We start from the raw sequence: 26,142 nt of genomic DNA on the forward strand, positions 1-26,142 counted from the left end.
TGGGAGACCTGGGTTCGATCTCTGGGTCGGGAAGATCCCCTGGAGAAGGAAATGGCAACCCACTCCAGTATTCTTGCCTGGAGAATCCCATGGATGGAGGAGCCTGGTGGGCTACAGTCCATGGGGTTGCAAAGGGTCGGACACGACTGAGCGACTTAACTTAACTAACATAACTTAAAGTATGACTTAGACCCCAGAAGCGTTTTCACTTACAAATGTTAAAATCCCAACAGCTTCTCTGCTCTTCTTTCCATTTCCTTTAAATTGGAGTTGCTTTTATATCAGAGTTTACAGTGACTGTGAAAAGGGGACATGTAAAATAGAAGCCCCAATGCACTGACGTTAATTTTGTTCACATCAATACCTAGCATGATTTAGTCCTGTTGCACTTATGATCCCTGAGTCACTGAAAAATAAAATTCTCAATTTCAGGTAGTATGTCTAATAGAAAATTATAATTTTGTGAATAGAAAACTGCAATTAACTTTATAAAAATATTAAAAACACATTGTATCCAACTTTTAAGAACATGGTATCTTACTATAAGCCCAAGACAAGGATGCTCAGCCCTTCTAACTACTTACAGCATTCAGATGTTTCTGCCACAATACTGGGATACAAGGAAGTCATTTTGTAGTTATTGCCATAATATCTGTCAAATTGTGTAGACCATCCGTTGATGTCTCCTAAAATAAAGATCAGAGAACAGAAAGCTTCAAGAATAAAAATATTCTGGAGTGTTGGGAAAAACAGGCTTTTTCTTTTTAAGATAATTTAATGACCTTTTGGAAACAGAATCTAAAAAAAGTAGAGATGTATATGTATATATATATATATGTATGGATGGCATCACCGACTTGATGGTCGTGTGTTTGGTTGGACTCTGGGTGCTGGTGAAGGACAGGGAGGCCTGGCGTGCTGCGGTTCATGGGGTTGCAAAGAGTCTGACATGACTGAGCAACTGAACTGAACTGATATATACACATATCCAGGGCTTCCCTGGTGACTCAGATGGTAAAGAATTTGCCTGTACACAACTAAATTGCTTTGCTGTGCAGCATAAACTAATGAGACATTGTAAATCATCTACACTCCAATGAAGATTAATTTAAAAAAGAAATGAGTGATCGACAGAGAAAGATCATCTGGGAGCTTGTCAACAAGGAGAATTTCTGTCCCCTCACCTAGAGCTCCTGATTTCACAGGTCCCCTAATCTGTGGTTTCAATAGGCACTAGAGGTGATTCTTCACCAAGCAGTGTTTGAGCCACACATTTGTAACTTAGTATTGGAGTAAAGTTGATTTACAATGTTGTGTTAGATTCACGTGTACAGCAAAGTGATTCAGTTATACATATACATGTATCTTTCCCTTTTCAAATTTTTTTCCCATTTAGGTTTTTATGGAGTATTGAACAGTTTCATGCACTATAAGTCCTTGTGAATTATCTCTTTTAAATATAACTGTAACAAACAGTACTTTAGATGTACTGAAACACAGCACACTGTTCTTAGCATCTTCATTTTAACTTCCCTCATTCTCTTCAATCATGTTAGACTGATGTTGGAGATGGACGGCCATAGTTGTTAAGTAGAAAAAGAAAAAATAACATGACCAGCATGATCTCGTTCTCTTTTTAAGGCACTCTGGTATCACGGATAGTGTTGAGTGATTATCCTCTGAATGCTTACATATTTTCTCATCCATTTTTTCTGATTTTGGTGTGAAACTCTTGTCTCATTAAAAAAAATGAGACCAAAAATAGTAAAAAAAAAAAAAAAATCTTCATTTGGTGGGAGGGAAAAAATAATTTTTCCTCATGAAATTCCTCATGAACTTGCAATTATTTTTGAACCAGAGACCATGAGGCCAGTCATGAGATGGAAAGGAAGTGAGCTGGGGTGCAGGAGCAGCTTCTCTGTACCATCTGCAGAGGGTACCAGCCTTATGCCATTGCAGGTTGGGGATGGGTTTTAAGGGGATCCTTCCCAAAGGTACCAAGCTTTTTTCAGGATGCTGTTGGGACTCTTTAAGGATGCATAAACATAAATAAGAGACCCAAGTTCAATCCCTGAATGGGAGAAAGGAATGGTTATCCACTCCAATATTCTTGCCTGAAAAATTCCATGGACAGAGGAACCTGGGGTTGCAAAGAGTCAGACATGACTGAGGGACTAACACTAACTTTCAAACATATAGACAGGTGATAGAAGTGATAAAAGTTTATTTTGTGTAAGTTAGGATTAAATTTAAGTCTGGCATCTATTTTATAAGTTATTTCTGCTGCATATATATAATTCAAACCTGAGATTGAGTCCAGATAGTGCAACTTTGCCTGGATTTGGTGAACCTAACCTCATCCATGGTTTTCCTTCTAATCAGAAGACTTCCAAATTACATTTCCAGCCTGCACTTTATCTTGTATAACATGGAGCCCGCTCACTACAAGCACCTAGAACACAACATTCACCAAATGGAACTCATCATCTTTCTCCATATAATCTTGCTATTTCTCCTAAATTTTCTGGATTGGTGAATGGTCTGCTCAAATCAGAAAATTTTTTGAATGTTAAATATAATTTGTACAATTTTCCTCTATCTCCAGGTTATTTTCTTATTTTCCATGGCTCATTAACCCTTTCATAAAGATTACATTTGGGAAAGGGAAGGTATTTTAACATAAGTGTTATGTATGCTTGTAAAATCAGGCTTCCTTTTAAAGTTTCACTAAAAATAAATTGGAAAGAAGAGATGCTATTTAAAGATTGTATTTATAGCTGTTTCCATCCTTTACTATTATTTATTAGTTTGAACATTTCTTTATTATGAAGGATTTCAAAATAAACATAAGTAGCAAGGCAGTATAATGATATCCCAATGATATTTTTATGATATCTCAATGATATCATTATGATATCTCAGGAGATGATTGAGGGACCTCAAGTTTACCATCTGCAGACATCAGCTTGAGACTCCAACTGAGTGCCAGTAATTGGATGGACAAAAGATACACCCCAGAAACAGCAAACCAAGGAACCAGGTCAAAATGCCAAGCTGACTCTTCACATGGTGAGCAGAGTAACAGGAGGAAGGGAAGGAAACTTGAAAGACAGTTTGTTCAGGTGAAAGAGATGGTAGCTTGTTGCGACTGTGAAGATTTAATGCATCCTTTTTTTTTTTTTTGCTCTCCCACCATTCAGTTTAGAATGCTTTCTCATTCTTCAGAAGCTGGTAACTTAGTTCTATATTTTCCAGACTCCAAGTAGTTCAGTTCTTACAGATATATTTCTACCAGTGGGATGAACCCATGCGACACTGGAAGTTTGTAGACTCCATCTTGTGGGTACCTATTGCAGGTGGGACAGTTACCATGGTCCCAGCTTCCTGGGTAAAGAGCTGATGAGCCATAGTGGATGCTTCTTAATCTTGGGCTTGAAAGTATAGTAGTGTTTTCCCCACTCCTGCTGCTATATTCTTTATAATGATTCTATAAACACATTCTTCTCTGTGTGAAACCTCTTTTTTTCTTAAGCCTCTCAAACTCCAGAGTGGTTTCTGTTTTCTCCTTCCAGAAGGGGTTGCAGAGAACAGTTTCAAGGATAATAACATTGTATTGGTTCTCTGACCTGTTATCCTTTTGAGGATAACAACAGTCCTATTACTATTAGAAAATTGTACTCTCATGGTCTATGGCACACTGTGATAAAAAATGTTGTTTAAATGATCACTTATGGCTTCCTGGACTATGTGCCTCTTTAAAAGATAAACTCTGGCAAAGCAGTTGCTATGGAAACTCATCAGAATGAAAATGAGAAACGTCAAGTGTTGTGGAATGAAATGACTATGAGGATAGCCCTGGAGAGATTAAAGAGAGAAAATGACAATCTCAGGGTATGACATCATCAGCTCAAGAAGGTTCAGAGAACCAGGGAACTGCCGTAACTACCCTAAGATAACCTTTTATCTTTTGGGACCTTAGGACTGAGATAGGACTCAAATCTAATGGGTTGCTAAGGTTACAACATTAGCTGAATTCACATTTTGCCCTTTCTTTTATTTATTTATTTATTTTTGATTGCTCTGGGTCTTTGTTGCTGTGCACAGGCTTTTCTCTAGTTGTGATGTGTGAGCTTCTCATTGCAGTGGCTTCCCTCATTGCAGGGCACACACTGTAGGGCGTGTGGGCTTCAGTAATTATGGCACATGGGCTTAGAAGTTGTGGTTCTTTGGTTCTAGAGCAGAAGCTCAATATTTGATTCATGGGTTTAGCTTCTCTGTGGCATGTGGGACCTTCCCAGATCAGGGATCGAACTCATGTCTCCTGTGTTGGCAGGCGGATTCTTTACCACTGAGCCACAAGGGAAGCCCTTGTCCTATCTTTAAAGTGAACACTAGGACTCTGATTTGGAAAGAGAGGGACCCTGGGAATTATAGTGAGACATTTGAGCATGTTCAATTGAATTTGCAGTCCCCTAAAATCTCCATCCCACTGAATCTCCCTGGCCAGCATAAGCAGCTGCCTTCTCCTGTCCAATGAGGTTATTTGTTTGTTGGAGGCTTGCTAGTTATTTTCAGTTCAGTTCAGTAGCTTAGTCATGTCCGACTCTTTGGACCTCATGGACTGCAGCACACCAGGCCCCTCTGTCCATCACCAACTTCTGGAGCTTGCTCAAATTCCTGTCCATCAAGTCGGTGATGACATCCAACCATCTCATCCTCTGTCATCCCCTTCTCCTCCTGCCTTCAATCTTTCCCAGCATCAGGGTCTTTTCCAATGAGTCAGTTCGTTGCATCAGGTGGCCAAAGTATTGGAGTTTCAGCTTGAACATCAGTCCTTCCAATGAATATTTAGGACTGATCTCCTTTAGGATGGATTTGTTGGATCTCCTTGCAGTCCAAGGGACTCTCAAGAGTCTTCTCCAACACCACAGTTCAAAAGCATCAATTCTTCGGCACTCAGCTTTCTTTATAGTCCAACTCTCACATCCATATATGACTACTGGAAAAATCATAGCCTTGACTAGATGGACCTTTGTTGGCAAAGTAATGTCTCTGCTTTTTAATATTCTGTCTAGGTTGATCACAGCACTTCTTCCAAGGAGCAAGCATCTTTTAATTTCATGGCTGCTGTCACCATCTGCAGTGATTTTGGAGCCCCACCCCAAATAAAGTCTCTCACTGTTTCCATTGTTTCCCCATCTATTTCCCATGGAGTGATGGGACTGGATGCCATGATTTTAGTTTTCTGAATGTTAAATTTTAAGCCAACTTTTTCACTCTTCTCTTTCACTTTCATCAAGAGACTCTTCAGTTCCTCTTCGCTTTCTGCCACAGGAGTGGTGTCATCTGCATATCTGAGGTTATTGATATTTCTCCAGGCAATCTTGATTCCAGCTTGTGTTTCATCCAGTCTGGCATTTCACATGATGTACTCTGCATATAAGTTAAATAAGTACGGTGACAATATACAGCCTTGACATACTCCATTCCCGATTTTGAACCAGTCTTGTTGTTCCATGTCCAGTTTTAACTGTCGCTTCTTGACCTGCATACAGATTCCTCAGGAGGCAGGTCAGGTGGTCTGGTATTCCCATCTCTTGAATGATTTTCCACAGTTTGTTGTGATCCACACAGTCAAAGGTTTTGGTAGTCAATGAAGCAGAAGTAGATGATTTTCTGGAACTCTCTTGCTCTTTTGATGATTAAACGGATGTTGGCAATTTGATCTCTGGTTCCTCTGCCTTTTCTAAATCCAGTTCGAACATCTGGAAGTTCTTGGTTGAAATACTGTTGAAGCCTGGCTTGTAGGATTTTAGCATTGCTTTAGTAGCATGTGAAATGAGTGCAATTGTGTGGTAGTTTGAACATTCTTTGGCAGTGCCTTTACTTGAGGAAAATAACTTGCCAGCTTTCCTCAGGCCCCTTTATGACCATGCTTCCTTGTCTTCCAATTCACAGCCCATCCCAGAAGACACGCAGCAGTTGGAGCTAGGAAGAGAAGATTGACATCATAGAAGATCTTGCTCTTTGATAATGGCAGGAAGCTAGGGAATTTGTGTGAGCACAGTTCCTGAGAGCACTGCACCAGGAGGAGGGACTCTAGTTGGGGCAAAGTGGGTTAATATGGGTTGCTGAATTCAGTCTGCTAGCTCAAGCTAGAGTTTGCAGATTGTTTATTGAAATGTGAATTCAATGTTGTCTTGAGTTAAGTAAAGTTGAGCAATGGATGTGTATGGATGACAAGTCACTGAAGGGATAGAGTATGAGGGACATGACCATTGCATTGCAGGGCTGGAATAGACCTGTAGCGGATACTGCAGATTGACCCTCTCAACCTCCATCTGACAATAGCTCTCACTGGTGTGTTTTTGCAGAGCAAGGCCTGAAAAGCTTATAGCATTTTACATCTCCATTTCAGCCAGAATTTGGGGTGCACTCACATATTTTGGGCTTCCCTAGTAGCTCAGTTGGATCTGCCTGCAAGGTGGGAGACCTGGGTTCTATCCCTAGGTTGGGAAGTTCCCCTGGAGAAGGGAAAGGCTACCCATTCCTGTATTCTGGCCTGGAGAATTCCATGGACTGTATAGTCCAAGGGGTTGCAAAGAGTCAGACACGACTGAGCGACTTTCACTTTCACACATAGTTTGGTTGGTTTTAGAAGAGAGGTAGTAGTCATTTTCCTGCTTTTCTGTCTACACAGAGATGTAGTGTTAAGAAGCGGTGGTGGCAGTGACAGGGCATTGGGGATGTGACCAGGTGTGTCTCCATCTCTGGATAGGAGAGTTGGTGCTGTGCTCTTGGCTATTTAGGGGCTATCATAGGGCCTTTGCTGATGCCTACGTTTCCAGCCTGTCTGAGAATTTTGTAAGCATCTAATTTCTGTTTGACATACCTTGAGTTTCTTGAATGAGACCTTAATAGATATAGAGACTGATTTAATTTTTGAATTAAAACATGGTTTAAGTGGCACTGGGTATTTAACCATTTGAGGGAACTCAGGTGGAATCTCATGAGTGAGACCAAAACAGTGATTTTTTTTTTTCTGAACTGATGCAGCGCAGTGTGGTTTGGTTCAGTGGGCTCCCTGCAGGAATGGTGAGGATAATTTCCAGCATCTTACTGCATTGCCCATGTGCGTTCTGGGGACGGGGTCAGGAGCCTTGCAGAATGCTCTGCTCTACCGCACTCCAGAAACATCTATTTCTTTCCTTGGTTGTCAGGTTTTGAAGTCAACGGCATTGGGTTGTTGCCCTTTCCTGAGTTAGCTGCGTATGATTTTTTAAGGCAAGTTTTTACTTTTAAAAACTGAGTGTGTGTCTTTAGATACAAGAAAGGATGATACTGTGAGAAATTTAAATTCTCTGATTTTTTAACAGAGAAATTGAATATTAGCACTTAGCACTGACAGAACTGGCATTTAGCAAGTATGTGTTACTACTGTATTACTACTTTTATTTTATTCTCATGGTATCTCTATTTGGTCATTATTGCCAGCTCCACTTACAGATGGAAAAACTGATTCTGAGAAGTTTAAGTGATCTAAGAAAAAGAATTATTAAAACTAACTGAAGGATTAAAATAATAAAATTATTGTAATCATTTCTAAGCCCCAAATATAATTTAGTCAGTTTATATTCTTCTTACAGAAGTTTCAGCTTTTATACGACATTGCCTTGAAATATGTAACTGTTGCTGTTACCTATTGTTCCCTTGCCCGTTTCACTTCCATTCTACAGGCTCTTACATCAGCACTGTGTGGATTATACAAAAATTCATTTAAATGACAATTAGAAGCTATTATTAAATAGCATTTAAGTTCATCATTACTGTTAGCCATGGAATCAATGGAAGTATTGTGAATCGTTAAGGTATAACTGGGTTTTCCAGGCTGTGCTGGTGGTAAAGAACCTGCCTGTCAATGCAAGTTAGACGTAAGAGACGTGAATTCGATCCCTGGGTTGGGAAGATCCCTTGCAGGAGGGCACAGCAACACACTACAGTATTCTTGCCTGGAGAATTCCATGGACAGAGGAGCCTGGTGGGCTATTGTCCATGGGGTTGCACAGAGTTTCGACATAACTGAAGTGACTAAGCATGCATGCAAGGTATAACTAAAAAAAATTTTAAAGTAGATTAATTTTCATACTGTGGTGTTGGAGAAGACTCTTGGAGAAGACTCTTGAGAGTCCCTTGGACTGCAGGGAGATCCAACCAGTCCATCGTAAAAGAGATCAGTCCTGGGTGTTCATTGGAAGGACTGATGCTGAAGCTGAAACTCCAATACTTTGGCCACCTGATGCAAAGAACCAACTCATTGGAAAAGACCCTGATGCTGAGAAAGATTGAAGGCAGGAGGAAAAGGGGATGACAGAGGATGAGATGGTTGGATGGCATCATTGACTCAATGGACAGGAGTTCGGGTGAACTCCGGGAGTTGGTGATGGACAGGGAGGCCTGGCGTGCTGCGGTTCATGGGGTCGCAAAGAGTGGGACATGACTTAGCGACTGAACTGACTGACTGAATTTTCATATGTTATTGAATTTTATACATTTATAAATGTTACAAATAAAACACGTGGGTAAGAGAAGTCATTTGGCTCTGGATGTGTCAAGGCACTGATTTTTCTATAGAAGAGTTTTTTTGGTATCTATAGCTGGAGGGTGGAAGTCTGAACGACTCAACCTTGCAGGCTGCCAGGGCCTGTCTGGGGCAGGGGAGGTGCTTCCCATGCTCACGTTCCTGTCCTCACCCATCCACCCGGACCTCAGCACACAGCAATGGGACTCAGGTGACGTGACAGGATGGCAGAGCCAGGCTTGCTTCCGCCGGTGGCGTCTCACTGCCGCTACGACATTCATAAACCGGGAAGGTCGGATGACAGCCAGTAGACGTTGCTTTTCCTTTGCTCTGGTTCTTCAGCAGGCCCTATGTTTAACTGAACTTTTACAAGTGAACTGTTTCAATTTCCGGCATTTTTACCATTAATAGGTGGTGCAGTGCTTCACATCACGGGCATTAGTAGCCTTTCCTAATGCTTTGTCCTTCAGCATCACTTCCTCGCCCTTCTGTCCTAAAGGGGTTCACCAAGAATGGTGTATTTGTAACAATTTAGTCCAACCAATCTAAGTAATGTAGTTACTTACACTGCTTCTCTGCTCTGTCCCTTTCTAATGCTATCTTTTCTCTCCTTTTCTATCTTATTCTACCTCAACACACACACACACACACACACACACACACACACACACACGAGAGAGAGAGAGAGAGAGAGAGAGAGAGAGAGAGAGAGAGAGAGAGAGAGAGAGAGAGAGAGAGAGGGAGGGAGGGAGGGAGGGAGGGAGGAAGAGAGAGCACAAAAACGAGAGGAAAAAGAGAGATGATGTGGAATTTGAGAATGCAGAAGGAAACAGGACAAGATGGCTTATATAATATTTCCCCAAGTCAGAGCGTATATTTTGTAGGGAGTTCTCTTTTTAAATAGTAACATCTTCAAACAAACAAGCTTTTTCATAATTAACATTTACCTTCCTTCCTGCCTTCCCAAAGCATTTTCTTCTTGCCACCCATTACTTCCTCTCACCAGAAGGCAGGAATAGAAAATGTAGCCAAAATTGCAAGGTTGGAAAGTTAGCATTTTTAAGAAAACAGCTTTTGGCATATATGTTTCTATATTTTAAATGCTATATCCTTCATATTTTAAGGACGTATGAGACAGTGAGCAGAGTGGTTTTTCATGCTTTAGTTATGATCCCACTGAAATTGATTCTCTGGTGTTTCTTGAAGCATCATGGAGTAAACTGCATGGTACTAAGAGGATACTGTGTTACCGTATATGGTTTCTAGTATGTGTGGGTAGTGAAATATGAACATCGTTGATCAGATATATATATATTTACTAAAAAGAGTATTTAAAGCTAAAAACATGTAATGATGCTCTGAGTAAAAATGAATGCCATAGACCAAGAAAAACCTGATCTTGCATGCTGCATTAATAAGTATTTATTAATTCAATGAATGAATGAATGAATGAATGAATGGGTCTCTGCCCTGAAAGACACTTCAGAGAAAACTCAGTTTCTCTTACATTATACTAAACTCTGGGAATTGGGGCTCTTAACCAAAACACAGATTTCCAGGCTCCTTTCTCTATTGGAGATTCTAATTTATTTGGTCTGTAAGGTGTGTGGAGGTCTATATTTTCTATCAATGCCTTGGGGGTTCTTGCAGCAAGTTTTGGGAGAACTACATTATGGAATGTTCTCTGATTAGAGCACTTCTCACATTGCAGTGGAGAAGAGTTAGATTTAGCAGTGGAAAAAGCCTGTCAATCAGAATGAGCAGGTTCTTTTTCTTAGTAAAGTTGCTGATTGTTAATAAGGTTAATGCAAGTGGTCTGTAATTTAAGGGCACACTGCTCATATGTCTTGTTACATTTTTTATAATCTGTTTCATTCTGCGACTATTTATATATGTATTTTATCTCATGAGAATATGATAGGAATTAATCTTAGCCTATGTATTTTTATTGCCTCAGTGACTTCTAAGTTACTCTTAGTATAGTTAAAATATGACTCTTACTAGCTCTCATAAATTACATAAAACAGTAAATTATTATTTCATCAGCATCAAATATTAGTTACAATTTAGTTTGATGGAAAAGTAGGTGAGGCCCATCAACTTGAATTCTGGAGCATGCATCTCTCTCCTCCACGCTCTGATTCCCTGGCATCCTTGACGTCAGGGGTGGGGTGGAGGGGGTGTCAAGAGACGAGGTCTGGAGGGAGATGAGCAAGGTCTATGTTTCTTGAAGGCACTGCATAATTTGCCACGGTGCTGTATTAAGTTGTCCTCAAACAGTTTTCCAGGATTCTCCTTGAGAAGAGAATTCTGTGGCTTAATATGCTTGGGAATCCTGTACCCCCACTTGGAATTAATAAATCAGGTTAATGTGATGAAAGGAGAATTCAGGCTCAAAGAAATAACTTTAATTTTGTTGAATCCTTTTATGAAAGTGAGGTGAAAGTGCTAGTTGCCAGTCATGTCTGACTCTTTACGACCTCACGGACTGTAGCCTGCCAGGTTCCTCTGTCCATGGAATTTTCTGAGCAAAAACACTGGAGTCGGTTGCCATTCCCTTCTCCAGGGGATCTTTCCAACCCAGGGATCAAACCCAGGTCTTCTGCATTGCAAGCAGATTCTTAACATCTGAGCCAGCAGGGAAGCCGAACCTTTCATAGTGCCATCTTTTAGTAACTTTTGGGAAGTGTTTCCTTTTGTGTTTGCACAAGACATGTCTAGTTGAACGCTTTTCAGAGTGCAGATCCAGGATAAGTAACTTCAGCGTCACTTGGGAACTTCAAAGAAAAACAAATTCTTGAACCCTACTTGAGGGGCTTTCAATTAGAAACTCTGTAGATGGGGCCCAGGTTTCTGCATTTTAATGAGCCCTCCAGCTGATCTGATGTCTGCTCATGTTTGGAAATCACTGTTCTTGGCTAATAAATCACTTTCAGTAGGTTCTGAATTCGGTGATAAAATTGTCTGCATCGGGAAGTGAGTCATTTCGAAACTTTAACAAGTGTGCTATATACCCAAGATGCAGATTTCTGGGCCCGGCTCCTATGTACTGGGCCAACGTCTCTGGACGTGGAGCTTAGGACTCCCAGCCTGTGGGGTCACCTGTGTTGGATCATTTTTTCCAAACCATCCTGTAGGTTTGCAGGGGCCACTCCTGGGTTCCTTTCGAGTAAGGATTTTGAATATTCAAAAGTTGAGGGATCTGTACATCTGTCTTATGAAACTGAAGGCATAAATCCTATTGCCTACAATGTAGTCTTATTGATGAATGGATGAAATAAGTGTTATTTGGTCAGTGATGTCCAGCTCTTCGCCACCCCGTGTACCGTAGCCAGTCAGGCTCCTCTGTCCATGGTATTACCCAGGCAAGAATACTGGAGTGGGTAGCCATTCTCTTCTCCAGGGGATCTTCCCAACACAGGGATCAATCTCAGGTCTCCTGCATTGCAGGCATATTCTTTACCATCTGAGCCACCAGGAAAGCCAGAATAGATGAATAGGTGGTTAGTTAATTCAGTTTAGATTTATGCCAAGTGGAACATTCTTGATTTCATATACTTCCTCAATTCTCAGCACCCATTCTGGGGGACACAGTGGAGCATCTTTTTCTGAGGAAATAATGATCCCTAGAGTAGAGATGTCCTGGGCCATTAGAATAGACCTTGGGGTATTTAGATCTGACCTTCACCTGGTCAGATAGACCGATTCATCAAAGTAGTAGTGTGAGAGCTCCCTGAATTTGAATGACAATAGTTTGCTGGATGAAATGGGTATGGCTCTTTGTGGGTACCTTTATTTTTAAATTTATTTTAATTGGAGGATAATTGCTTTACAATATTGTGTTGGCTTCTGCCACACAACAACATGAATCCGTCACAAGAACACATATGTCCCCTCCCTTCTGAACCTCCCCTCCACCCCTCTCCCCAACCTACCCCTCTAGGTTGTCACAGAGCACCAAGCTGAGTTGAGCACTCTGTGCTCACAGAGCAGTTTCCCACTGGCTATCTATTTTACTTATTGGGAGGATCCCCTGGAGAAGGGAATGGCAAACCTCTCCAGTATTCTTGCCTGGAGACGTCCATGGACAGGGGAGCCTGGTGGGCTACAGTCCATGGGGTTGCAGACAGTTGGACACGACTGAGTGACTATCACGTATGCACAATGTATACAAGTCAATGCTACTCTCAGTTCCTCCCACCCTGTCCTTCCTCCCCCAACACCAGATCCATAAGTCCGTTTTCTATGTTTGTATTTCTATTCCTGCCCTCAAATAGGTTCATCAGTGCCATTTTTCTAGATCACATCTATATGCATTAATATATGATGTTTGTTTTTCTTCTTCCTGACTTACTTTACTTTGTATAACAGGCTCTAGGTTCGTCCGCCTCATTATAACTGACTCAAATGTGTTCCTTTTTATTGCTGAGTAATATTCCATTGTGTACATGTACTACAACTTCTTTGTCCATTCATCTGCCAGTGAACATCTAGGTTGCTTCCATGTTATGGCTATTGTAAACAGTGCTGCCCTGAGCACTGAGGTACATGTGTCTTTTCAATTACGGTTTTCTCAGGGTATATGCCCAGTTGTGGGATTGCTGGGTCATATGGTAGTTCTATTCTTAGTTTTTAAAGGAATCTCCATACAGTCCTCCATAGTGGCTGTATCAATTTACATTCCCACCAACAATACAAGAGGGTTCCCTTTTCGCTGCATCCTCTCCAGCATTTATTCGCTGTAGATTGTTTTGGTGATGGCCATTGTAGTGGGTGTGAGGTGATACCTCATGGTAGTTTTGATTTGCATTTCTCTAATAATGAATGATGTTGAGCATCTTTTCATGTGTTTATTTGCCATCTGTATGTCTTCTACAGAGAAACATCTGTTTAGGTCTTCCTCCCACTTTTTGATTGGGTTGTTTGTTTTTCTGATATTGAGATGCATGAGCTGCTTGTGTGTTTTGAAGATTAATTCTTTGCCAGTTGTTTCATTTGCAATTATTTTCTCCCATTCCGAGGGTTGTCTTTTCATCTTGCTTATAGTTTCTTTTTTTATTTTTAAATTAATTTCTGCTAAGTATAGTTGATTTGCGACACTGTGTTAGTTTTAGGCGTATAGCATAGTGAATCAGTGAATACGTATACATATATCCACTCTTTTTAAAGCTTCTTTTCCCATTACAGAGTACTGACTATAGTTCCCTGTGCTACACAATCAGTCCTTACTGCTGCTGCTAAGTCACTTCAGTCGTGTCCGCCTCTGTGCGACCCCAGAGACGGCAGCCCACCAGGCTCCGCTGTCCCTGGGATTCTCCGGGCGAGAACACTGGAGTGGGTTGCCATTTCCTTCTCCAATTCATGAAAGTGAAAAGTGAAAGCGAAGTCGGTCAGTCATGCCCGACTCTTTGCGACCCCATGGACTGCAGCCCACCAGGCTCCTCCGTCCGTGGGATTTTCCAGGCAAGAGTACTGAGCGGGGTGCCGTTGGTGTATCAATTGCCAGTCCCAATCTTTCAATTTATCCCCCATCCCTTTTCCCTTTGATAACCATAAGCTTGTTTTCTACGTCTGTGACTCTATTTCTAAGTACCTTTAGAGGCAACTCTTTGAAGAAATTGAGTGTGATATTATTGTGGGATATGTTAAAGGAAATCGAACCACTACAGAAACTGCCTTTTGTGTCCTATCTCAAAGGAAGCATTCAAAGCTGAGAGTCTTTTTGTAGTTAACTGAAACTTTGAAGAATTGTTGGACAAACATAGATAAACATATTTGAGGTTCTAAAAAGGTTTGTATTTATAGAAAAGCCAAGGGTTCAGCTACCTAGGTTTCTTATTTTGAGAATAATAAACAGAAAAAGCAGCCATTTTGAACATGCAATGCATGGCTATTTATCAATTCATGTATTTATGATGTGTGTCACGTTTCCTCCTGTGTTGTTAGCCTTAAAACAGACAAACCCACAACTCTGATGAAATATTCTAAAATGAGAACACTAAGTTCTACATCAAATGGATTGGCATTGCCATCATTCTGACAGCTCTGTATAAAGCTGTATTGAGGAAAGGAAGGAATATTTAGCAACTCAGAATTTTAAATGAAGGCCCAATTAAAAATTAAAAGAATCCTTGAATACACTTCAAACATTCTTATAAGCCTATTAAAAAGTGTATATTATCACCATCATACATACCCATAAATAAGTACTGTTTATCTAATTCTTATAGATTAGTGCCAGCCAGTGACACGTAAATATTTGGGATGTTAGTTTCCTTTCCTTTGAATGTCTTGCACTTCTGCCTTTTCCTGTAACAAGAGGCTAGAATTTTCCACTTTTATTGCCTTGGAGAAGAAATGAAGCAGATGTCTGCAGGAAACAAAGGAATCACATTTTTAGTATTTAATTGCCAAAGGTCCAGGTTTGAGCATTGACAATGATTGTGGAAAAACAAAAAGAAGAGCTAGGCTTTGCTATTCCTGGACTGGACAAGAGATTTGGACCAGAAAGGGAGAGGAGAAGGGTCTGCCTGGACTGCACCAGGGGAAACCAGAAACTCCTCAACTTCCTTGTATCTACAAAGACCCTATTTCCATGTAAGATCAAATTCTGAGGTTCTGAGTGGACATCAGTTTTTAGTGCAGGCTAACCTATTGAATCAAGCAGAATGTATTAGAGGAAGCTTCTGTTCTCCCTGTAGAGCAAAGAAATACAAATATGGAAACAGAGGAACCAAGTTTTTGTCCTTCTCCTGTAGACTGGGCTGTTAAAGTGTAGAGCAGGGTCAATGCTCTGAGTCTACAGAGGTAGCATCTGAACTTGGGTCTTCATTGTAGAGTGATTCAACCTGTCTCCAAGGGGGATGAAGTTGGGTGAATGTGACTGTGATGGGGAGCCTTCTTTGTATTGCCATTTATTTATAATACAGATGAACTGCTGGCAAATTCTAATCTGGAAATGCAAAGAGTTCCTTTAAAATAAAAATCTGGGTTTAATCAATAAAGTGCAAAGCATCTATGAATCTGATGCTATTTTAATATTTTATTTTTACTGCAAAGTTAGAGCATTCAATTTGAAATGAATGAAAATAATTCCCTTCCCCTCCTTTTTTTGACTATGTCTCGTGGCATGTGGGAATCTTAGTTTCCTGACCAGGCATTGAACACATGCCCCCTGGGAGTGAAACCACTGGACCACCAGGGAAATTTCCCCAAATAATGCATAAATGAGAGTAGTTTGTACATTTCCATGTTGGAGCTTATCAGAAAGGATCAAATTTATAAAAATGATACAATCAATTTTGTCTAGGACTTCACTGGTTTGGAGTCCAGTCAAATGTAAACAATACCTGGGATAGAATGAAAAAGATGTCAACTTCATCATAACCATCTAGTAGACATATATATATATGTATACATAAATTCTGTATTGCCCAAATATTTTATAAAGAAAGGGATCTTGTTATTCAACTGAAAATTTTTGTCACTTTATATCAAAAACTTGATTAAAATTTGTTCATGCATTGGGTCCATGAGAAATGTTCAGTGATTTGATATCTTATGCTTGTTGTACTGAGATATTTTATTTTTTAATATTTTATATTCTTTTTTTATAGGTTTTCTAAGAGAACTGGGAACTTATTGCCAAATAAGACTTTTTGTTTAAAATATCTGTGATAATATAAAAGTAATAGTTCTTTCTAAATATAATCAGTTTATATTGTAGTTCAGTCCATGGGGATTTATTTATTTGATGCTGTTTCATTTTTTTAGTGACTTCTCTAAATTTTGTCACTAATTCTGTTTGACTTATTTCTCTACTTTAGTAATTATCATTGGTGTCAGTGTTTAAATTGTGTGAGGGAACACAGGAGAGGTTTTTGGAGCTACTTTTTAAAGGATGTATCTTTTAAAAGGTTTAGTTAAGAAAAATGTCCCCCCTTCCACTAGAAAATTGTTTTTATTCTACAGTATACTAAGCTGTAAATAATCACTGTAAAAGTGATTTTTATCTGTGGGTTTTCCTTTTATTTATATATAAGATATTATATGTTACGTGATTACAAATACATTTAATGCTGCTTATTCAAATATGCATGAGGTTTACATATTCTGAAAAAAACTAACTTTCTAACTTGATTTAATTAGCATTAGACCAAATTTAAATGTGGATGTCTTAAAAATGGACAGGCTAGGGAGCGTAAATTATCCAGATACTATAGAACAAAGAAAAAATACAGCTGATGAAGGAAATTAATAAGAAGCAGGGAGAAACAATTACATCTCATAATTTTTATCACCTGGACTGTAAAGATGGTGTGAAATTCTGACATCCTCTTTGGGAAGTCCCAACCCACCCACATGTGGGCAGCAGAAGCATCCCAACTGGCCATCTTTGAGGTTTTGAGCATAGTTCAATTTTTTGGTTTTTCTAGATGACTGCCACTAGTAGAGCGGCAATTTGTCTTATAGAAATGAAGACAAACTGATAATAAAACAAATTGATAATGATTGTGATAATGGAGTTTCTTAGCAAGTAAGAATGCTTGCACGCCATACTGAAGTCTTGATTTTGCTTTTTAGTTTTTCTGCGGCTACTATTTCCAGTGCATGCCTTACTTTCTGCTCCTTTGGGTTTAGGTCAGTGGTGCTCAAAGTCTACTGTGCACCTGAATGACATGAAGATCTTATAGAGCAATTGCAGAAGCATTGGATAAGATTTAATTTTGTCATCAATAATGGTAACAGAGACAGAAAAACATCTGGTTGTCTCAGCTGAGCATAGCTTCATCCATCATAAAAGGTTCAATAGGACTCTGCTACCCTCTTCTGAGTCAATAAATCTGCCTACAATGTGGGAGACCTGGGTTCTGTCCCTGGGTCGGGAAGATCTCCTGGAGAAGGAAATGGCAATCCACTCTAGTATTCTTGCCTGGAGAGTTTCATGGACAGAAGAGCCTGGCAGGCTACAGTCCATGGGTTCGCAAAGAGTTGGACACAACTGAGTGACTAACACACACTGAAGATTTTCTTGATTCTCAAAGAATCCACTGACCATAAGATACAATCCATCCTCCTGGTTTACTCAGCCCAAGGGCAGGGGTGGTAGGAATCTTTTTATAGCTACTTAGAAATTAAAAACAAGTTCTTAGATTCTTTCTTTGGAAATAAAGGTGTTAATATCTTTGAAATGAGCAGCTTATAAACTTAATGAAATGAGTTCGATAATAAAGCCTAGTTAATGAACACTGTGGTGTGTTTGGTTTGAAAGAGCAGAGAACGCAGGACAACAGAAGGATGAAATAGGGGAATTGAGAGAGAGCAAAAGAAGGAAGGGGGGCAGCTGGAGAGGAGAAATAGAAGGGGAAACCTATGGGCCACAGACCTGCCAAGGGTGGAAAAATACTGGAGGGAGAGGATGGAAAAGAGAGGGGAGAGAAGGGTCTTTTCCAATGAGTCAGTTCTTCGTATCAGGTGGCCAGAGTATTGGAGCTTCCGCTTCAGCATCAGATGAACAGTATGAAAAGGCAAAAAGATGTGACAGCAAAAGATGAACTCCCTAGGTCAGTAGGTGCCAATGTGCTATGGGAGAAGAGTGGAAAATAACACCAGAAAGAATGAAGAGACAGAGCTAATGACGGAGACAGGTCAATGATGCTGTCCAAACATCTCAACCTCAGTCATCCCATTCTCCCCCTGCCTTCAATCTTTTCCAGTATGAGGGTCTTTTCCAATGAGTCCGTTCTTCACATCAGGTGGCCAAAGTATTGGAGTTTCAGCTTCCAATGAATATTCAGGACTGATTTCCTTTAGGATGGACTGGTTGGATGGATCTCCTTGCAGTCCAAGGGACTCTCAAGAATCTTCCCCAACACCACAGTTCAAAAGCATCAATTCTCCACCACTCAGCTTTCTTTATGGTCCAGCTCTCACATCCATATATGACTACTGGAAAAACCATAGCTTTGACTAGCTGGACCTTTGCTGGCAAAGTAATATCTCTGCTTTTTAATATGCTATCTAGGTTGGTCACAGCTTTTTTCCCAAGGAGCAAGCATCTTTTAATTTCATGGCTGCAGTCACCATCTGCAGTGATTTTGGAGCCCCCAAAAGTAAAGTCTTTCACTGTTTCCATTGTTTCCCCATCTATTTGCCATGAAGTGATGGAACTGGATGCCATGATTTTAGTTTTCTGAATGTTGAGTTTTAAGCCGACTTTTTCACTCTCCTCTTTCATCTTCATTAAGAGGCTCTTTAGTTCCTCTTTGCTTTTTGCCATAAGGTGATATTATCTGCATATTTGAGGTTATTGATATTTCTCCCAGCAATCCTGATTCTAGCTTGAGCTTCATCCAGCCTGGCATTTCACATGATACACTCTGTGTAGAAGTTAAATAAGCAGGGTGACAGTATACAGCCTTGACATACTCCTTTCTCAACTTTGAACCCATCTGTTGTTCCATGTCCAGTTCTAACTGTTGCACAGGTTTCACAGGAGGCAGGTAAGGTGGTCTGGTATTCCCATCTCCTTAAACATTTTCCAGTTTGTTGTGATCCACACAGTCAAAGGCTTTAGTGTAGTCAATGAAGAAGTAGACGTTTTTCTAGAATTATCTTGCTTTTTTTTTATGATCCAAAAGATGTTGGCAATTTGATCTCTGGTTCCTCTGCCTTTTCTAAATCCAGCTTGAACATCTGGAAGTTCATGGTTCATGTAGTATTGAAGAATGGCTTGGAGAATTTTGAGCATTACTTTGCTAGTGTGTGAGATGAATGCAATTATGAGGTAGTTTGAACATTCTTTGGCATTGCCTTTCTTTGGGATTGGAATGAAAACTGATCTTTTCTAGTCCTGGGGCCACTGCTAAGTTTTCCAAATTTGCTGGCATATTGAGTGCAGCACTTTGACAGCATCATCTTTCAGGATTTGAAAACACTCATCTGGAATTCCATCACCTCCACTAGCTTTGTTCATAGTGATGCTTACTAAGGCCCACTTGACTTTGCATTCTAGGTGAGTGATCACACTATCATGATCATTAAGGTTTTTTTTTTTTTTTTTTTTTTTTGTATAGTTGTTCTGTATATTCTTGCCACCTCTTCTTAATATCTCCTGCTTCTATTGGGTCCATACTGTTTCTGTCCTTTATTGTGCACATCTTTGCATGAAATGTTCTTTTGGTATCTCTAAGTTTCTTGAAGCGATCTCTAATCTTTCCCATTCAATTGATTTCCTCTATTTCTTTGCATTAATCACTTAGGAAGTCTTTTTTTTTTTTTAATCTCTCCTTGCTATTCTTTGGAACCCTGCATTCAGATGGTTATATCTTTCATTTTCTCTTTTGCTTTTCACTTCTCTTCTTTTCTGAGCTATTTGTAGGATCTCCTCAGACAACCAGTTTTTCTTTTTGCCTTTCTTTTTCTTGGGGATGGTTTTGATCACTGCTTCCTTTGGGCACTCTGTCCATTATATCTAATCCCTTAAATCCCTTTGTCACTTCCACTGTATAATCATAAGGGATTTGACATGAACTTGGGCAAACTCTGGGAGATGGTGAGGGACAGAGAAGCCTGGCATGGTTCAGTCCATGGACTGCAAAGAATTGCTCATGACTTGGGGACTGAACAACAATAAAATTATCTGTCAGTCTGCAGGTGCTCGGCTCACCATCTTAGATACAGAATTACATTGAATTCTCTGAACAGCCCACAGACACAGATACTCTTATCATTCCCATTTTACAAAACGTTTCACCAGAATTTATGCCTAGGTCTCTGGGAGCCTGATCTTCAAACCTCCATGCGATACTGCTTCCATCCGGATTCCGAGAAACTGCTAGAGTTTAAGGATTTGAATGAATAATGTCACCTGCCATATCAGCAAACAAAGGATGTTGTGGCCACCAAGGCTTCAGTCCCTGCAGCCCTCACCTGACTTGTACCTTGAAGGGGTTTAGGATGGAGAAAATCATGATACTGGCTCTAGATAAGGTGCATATCACAGGAATGATTTCAATGAGCCCAGGCTCCTGCATCTTCCCAAACACAAAAAAGTGCTGAATTCATTAATTTGAGATATCTAGTCTTCTCTAATTAACAGTAATCTTTTGATGTTCCAACTACCTGGTCTTTGTTGCAAAAACTCTTTATCCCACCCCCTCCCTTACCTCTTCAGACCAATTTCTCAGAGCTATTGAGAGGCTGTCTCCCAGGCTTAAGTCCTCTGTATGTCCACAAAATAAACCGTAATTCTCAACTTTTAGGTTTTGTATGTGTGTGTGCCTGTTTTCTCAGTTGATAGCTCAATACTTTAAAATTGTTACTTTTATTACTTGGTCTTTTAAACTTAAGTCAAAGACAAAACTTCCAAAACCCTTTTCCCTGCGAAGCTGTTTGGGGGTGAATTTAGTGCTCCTTCTGCTTCCTGCCACCATTTCAACTGGGGGGTGGGGGATAGCTCCTGTCACTCTGTCTGAAATTGCTAGCAGCTTGAGGGTGAAGTGGTTGGCAATGGGCAGGACATATTTTTCTTAGTTTAAAAAATTACATAGTATTTAGTTATTTTTTAACAAGGTGATATATGTATATTTAAAGAAGAAAAACATTTGCACAGCCATCCCAAACAAAGGCAACTGCAGCCTAAGCTCAGATATAGACAGTGTGCTCACTTCTGAGTTACTGCCACCACCTAGAGACAGTTCTCCAGACCGAGAAGTTTAATTCCTTTAAGGCAATGCCTTAGAAAGTCTGTAATAGGGACTTGCCTGGTAGCTCAGTTGTGAAGAATCTGCCTGCTAGTACAGGAGATGTGGGTTCAATTCCTGGCCCAGGAAGATCCTCACATGCTGTGGAACAACTTATCCCATGGCTAACAACTACTGTGGAGAAGGCACTGGTGACCCACTCCAGTACTCTTGCCTGGAAAATCCGATGGACAGAGGAGCCTGGTAGGCTGCAGTCCTTGGGGTTGCTCAGTTGGACTCGACTGAGCGACTTCACTTTCACTTTTCACTTTCATACATTGGAGAAGGAAATGGCAACCCACTCCAGTGTTCTTGCCTGGAGAATCCCAGGGACGGGGGAGCCTGGTAGGATGCTGTTTATGGGGTCGCACAGAGTCGGACATGACTGACACGACTTAGCAGCAGCAGCAGCAGCAGCAGCACAACTACTGAGTCCCAGCCCTAGGGCCCAGGAACAGCAGAGACTCAGCCCACTTGCCCTAGGGCTTGTGCTCCACAGCAAGAGAAGTCACCACAGTGAGAAGCCCTCGCACCATAACTAGAGAGGAGCCTCTGCTCTCTGCAACTAGAGAAAAGCTTCCACAGCAACAAAGACCCAGCACAGCCAAAAATAAATAAATAAAATTAATATTAAAAAGTCTGTAATACTTCAGGGAGTGATAACAGTGAGGTATCAGCTGTTTATGCAGCATAAAATTGTGCATGCATGTTTTGGTCCTCTAAAAATAGTATCTTATTTTTCCATGAGTGAGAAATCTCATTATTTTACACGATTAACCAAGGCCCATTTCCCCCCTGCCCCCAGATCCAGCCAATTTAAACTCTTTTTATAAATTTGTGTTTTTGAGACCTTTAGAAATTTGAACAAAAGCCCAATTGAAAGCCAAATTTTAACTGTGTAGAAGCCCTACTTTTGGCTTTATAAGGTCATAAATATGGTTGTTAGTTAAGAGAGAGGTAAGCTGGACTTACTGATTTTGTCTGTTTTTGGAGGCCTCATTTTCCCTTCTTAATTGTACCAAGTAAACGATAAGAGCAAGCAACAGCAGCTGACAAACAGCGTCTGCTGCATACCTGTGCTTTTCTGATTCAATCTGCTCAAATTCCCTTGTGTGTGTGTTTACAGTCGCTCAGTTGTGTCCACCTCTTTACAACCCCATGGACTGTAGCCTGCCAGGCTGCTCTTGTCCATGGAGTTTTTCAAATTCTATTCTCAACACAAGGAAATTGAGGCTAAGAGAGGTTAAGAAATGCCTTCAAGGTTAATGACTGGTTATTTTTGCACCAGTTTTCAACCACTCAACCTTGTCTCCAGAGCCCATCCTCACAGTTACACTATTCTGTGTCTTAAGCATTAACTGAGCAGGTCTATGGCTTAAATTTAACCATGTGCCACAATCATTACTTTCTTGAAATAGTGGCTGTGATACTAATACATAGAAGAGAATGGGTTAAAAAAATATGTTGGAGTATAGTTGATTTACAACGTTGTGTTAGTTTCTGGTGTACAGCAAAGTGACTCAGTTACACACATGTAAATGATCATACTGAGTGAATAATATATATATAGTCTTTAACAGATTCCTTTACATTGTAGTTTATTTCAAGATAAAGAATATATTCCCTGTGCTATAGAGTAGGTCTGTGTTGTTTATTTATAAAAAGTGTGTATATGTTAGTTTCTAACTCCTAATTGGTCTCTCCTGAATCTCCTTATGCATTCAATAATCATAAGTTCGTTTTCTATATCTACCAGTCTGCTTCTGTTTTGCAAATAAGGTCGTTTGGGTCATGTTTTAGATTTCACATAAAAGTGATATCCTGATATCAGTCTTTCTCGCCTCACTTAGTATGGTCATTTCTAGGGCCACGTGTGTTGCTGCAAATGGCATTCTTTCACTTGTTTTTATAGCTGAGTGGTATTCTGTTGCGTGTATATTATATTATATATATATAAAATACCACATCTTCTTTATAAGAATAAATATTTTAAACTAATAAAACAAATGTAAGATTTCCTTGAGTGACATGTATTCTGATTTTCAACTTCATTTCTCTTTGCCCATTTCTATTTCAAGAGTCTCAGCAACTTGATACTGGCCCTTCTGCCCTTGGTTTCTGCCAGGACTTGACCCCGGTCCTTGTGCCCGCCCAGCTGTGACCCTGGGGCTTGCTCACCGCAGTTGTCCTCGTCCACACCGTTTTCGCAGTCGTCCACGCCATTGCATTGCAGCTGCTGTGGTAAGCACTTGGTGGTGTTGCCACAGGGGAAGTAGCCCAGGTCGCAGGGCACATTCTGCGCTCTGCCTGGAGTGACTGTGATGTGGAAGGGGAGAGCAGTTTACACAAGGTCCTGTATAGAGTGACTCCCCACCGTCTGCAGACCTACTTCTTGTCATCCTGGCAGGTCCCACCTTCCTTATGCTGCCTCACCTTGAGCCTTAGCCGGATGCCAATGCTTTTCCAAGAACCTCCACACCTAAACAAAGTTCTTTTCCACATCTTCAGAAAATGCCGGGATTCCCTGCTCTTTGCCTTTTCTCGTGTTTCCCACCTGCAAAGTCCTCGTCATTCCTCTTTTCTATGAAAGGTCTGCCCATACGTTATAGTTGAGCTCAATTCCCCTTCTCTCTTTCAAAAATTTTTCATCCAATCATTTTTTTAAAATTTAAATTTATTTATTTTAATTGGAGGCTAATTACTTTACAATATTGTATTGGTTCTGCCACACATCAACATGAATCTGCCACGTGCGTACACGTGTTGCCCATCCTGAACCCCTCTCCCCCCTCCCTCCTTTCTTGCATTCTTACTGTTGACTGAGGATCATGGCTGGTTTGGTACTGGGGTGGAAGAGAACAGGCCAGGCAGAAGGAACTACCGTAGCAGGTTCCTGAGGGCAGGCCCTGTGCCCTGTAGCATGTAGCATCCAATAAAATGCTTCCTGCCCTTTTCATATGGGCTTCTTTCACTTATAAATTTCATTTAAGGTTCTATGGTTCATATGGTTCATAGGTTCATAGGTTCTATGTCTATTCATGATTTAACTCATTTCTTTTTTGTGCTAAATAATATTCCATGGTCTGAATGAAACATATTGATTGATTCTATTGATTCACCTAACAGAAGGACATCTTGCAAGCTTTGGCAGTTTTTAATAAAGCTCCTATTCACATCTATGTGCACATTTTTGTGTGGAGGGACATAAGTTAATTTTGCCATTTAAAACTCCAGATTTATATGAGCTCAAAGATTATTATAGAATCCAAGATAATTCTGTTGCTTATTATCCTTCTGAAGTTTGTACATCTTTGAGACTTTCTAGAATAATAGTCAATTATAAAGAAAAACACAGAATGGATTGAACAGTCAATAAAGGACTTTCTTGCATTCTTACTGTTGACTGAGGATCATGGCTGGTTTGGTACTGGGGAGGAAGAGAACAGGCCAGGTTGTAGGAACTGCCGGAGCTCACTCATATGTGGGAGTTGAGGGGGTGGTGTGTGACACCTATTTAATGTTAAAAATCAAGTTGTTATTTTGATATTAAATTGTATGAACTATTTATATATTTTGGATATTAACTCTTTACTGGTCATATCATTTGCAAATATTTTCTACCATTCAGCAGGTTGTCTTTTCAATTTTTAAAAAAATTAAAAAAAAAAATTTTGGCCATGCCATATGGCATGTGGGATTTGATTTCCCCAATCAAGGATTGAACCCACACCCCCTGCAGTGGAAGTGTGGTGTCCTAACCACTGGACTTCTAGGGAAGTCCCTTTTTGTCATTTCATTTTGTTAATGATTTCCCTTGCCATGTAAAAGCTTTTAAGTTTCATTAGGTCTAATTCGTTTATTTTTACTTTTGTTATCTTTGCCTGAGGTGACAGATTAAAAAAAATATATTGCTATGATTTATGTCAAAGAGTGTTTTGCCTATGTTTTCTTCTAGGAGTTTAATGGTTTCCCATCTTACATAAAAGCCTTTAATTCATTCTGAGTTAAAACAATTTGGTCCAGTTCTTTTTTTGAAATTATTAAGATGGGAATAAAAAATGACTGTTCCAAATATAAACTTATAATGTTGGGTCTGCTTTGTCATACATGCCTTACACTATCTATTCCTCAATCCTGATGGGCTCCTCTTCACTGAATCTCTGTTCAGATGGTTTTATGCCGTTTGGATCCAAATAAGGAAGATTCAGTCATTTCTGGATGTGGAGCTTAGATGGAATAAGCAAACACCTTTTCACATCTCTGTTTACGTTCATCTCGGGTGTGTGTGAATTTGCAAAATGCAGTCACCAAGCATCAACGGAAGAGAAAGGCAGCAGAAGGGCAATGAGTAGTTTCCTTTGAATCATTTTTTGCTTATTTTTAAATTTATCCTAAATTTGATAGTAAGCTCTTTTCAGATAAGGAGTGAACAGATGAGACAGAAAAGTTTAAGAAAATGCAATTTAGTGCATGTGTTGCCAAGTTTAATAATAGGAAAAGTATGTGGCTTAGGAGTAGATGAACTTCTAAATACATTTTTGAAGACTTTCTGACTATAGTAAATGAAATGTTAAATGTATCTGGCTTCCCTGTAGCTCAGATGGTGGAGAGTTTGCCTGTCAATGCAGGAGACCTAAGAGATGCTGGTTTGATCCGTGGGCCAGGAAGATCCCCTGGTGAAGGGCATGGTAACCCACTCCAGTATTCTTGCTGGGAGAATCCCATGGACAGAGGAGCCCATCAGGCTACATTCCATGGGGTCATAAAAAGTTGGACACAACTGAGCGACTAACACTTTCACTTTTTCTAGATATATTTATG

The 26,142-nt window shown here is 40.1% G+C and overlaps 1 protein-coding gene across 1 annotated transcript in view; it reads right to left on the reverse strand.

Annotated features, from left to right (window-relative positions):
* Positions 1-23,629, reverse strand: part of RXFP1 (relaxin family peptide receptor 1) — an 82,317-nt gene extending 58,688 nt beyond the window's left edge. The window contains exons 1-2 of the mRNA XM_052654695.1: positions 23,500-23,629; positions 585-686 (exon numbers count right to left, since the gene is read on the reverse strand). Of these exons, the coding sequence (XP_052510655.1) occupies positions 585-630 (46 nt within the window). The 5' untranslated portion in view covers positions 631-686; positions 23,500-23,629. The remainder of the gene's footprint in view (positions 1-584; positions 687-23,499) is intronic.
* Between the last annotated feature and the right edge of the window lie 2,513 nt (positions 23,630-26,142).

Source organism: Budorcas taxicolor, chromosome 17, assembly GCF_023091745.1.
Source record: "Budorcas taxicolor isolate Tak-1 chromosome 17, Takin1.1, whole genome shotgun sequence".
Lineage (NCBI taxonomy): Eukaryota > Metazoa > Chordata > Mammalia > Artiodactyla > Bovidae > Budorcas > Budorcas taxicolor.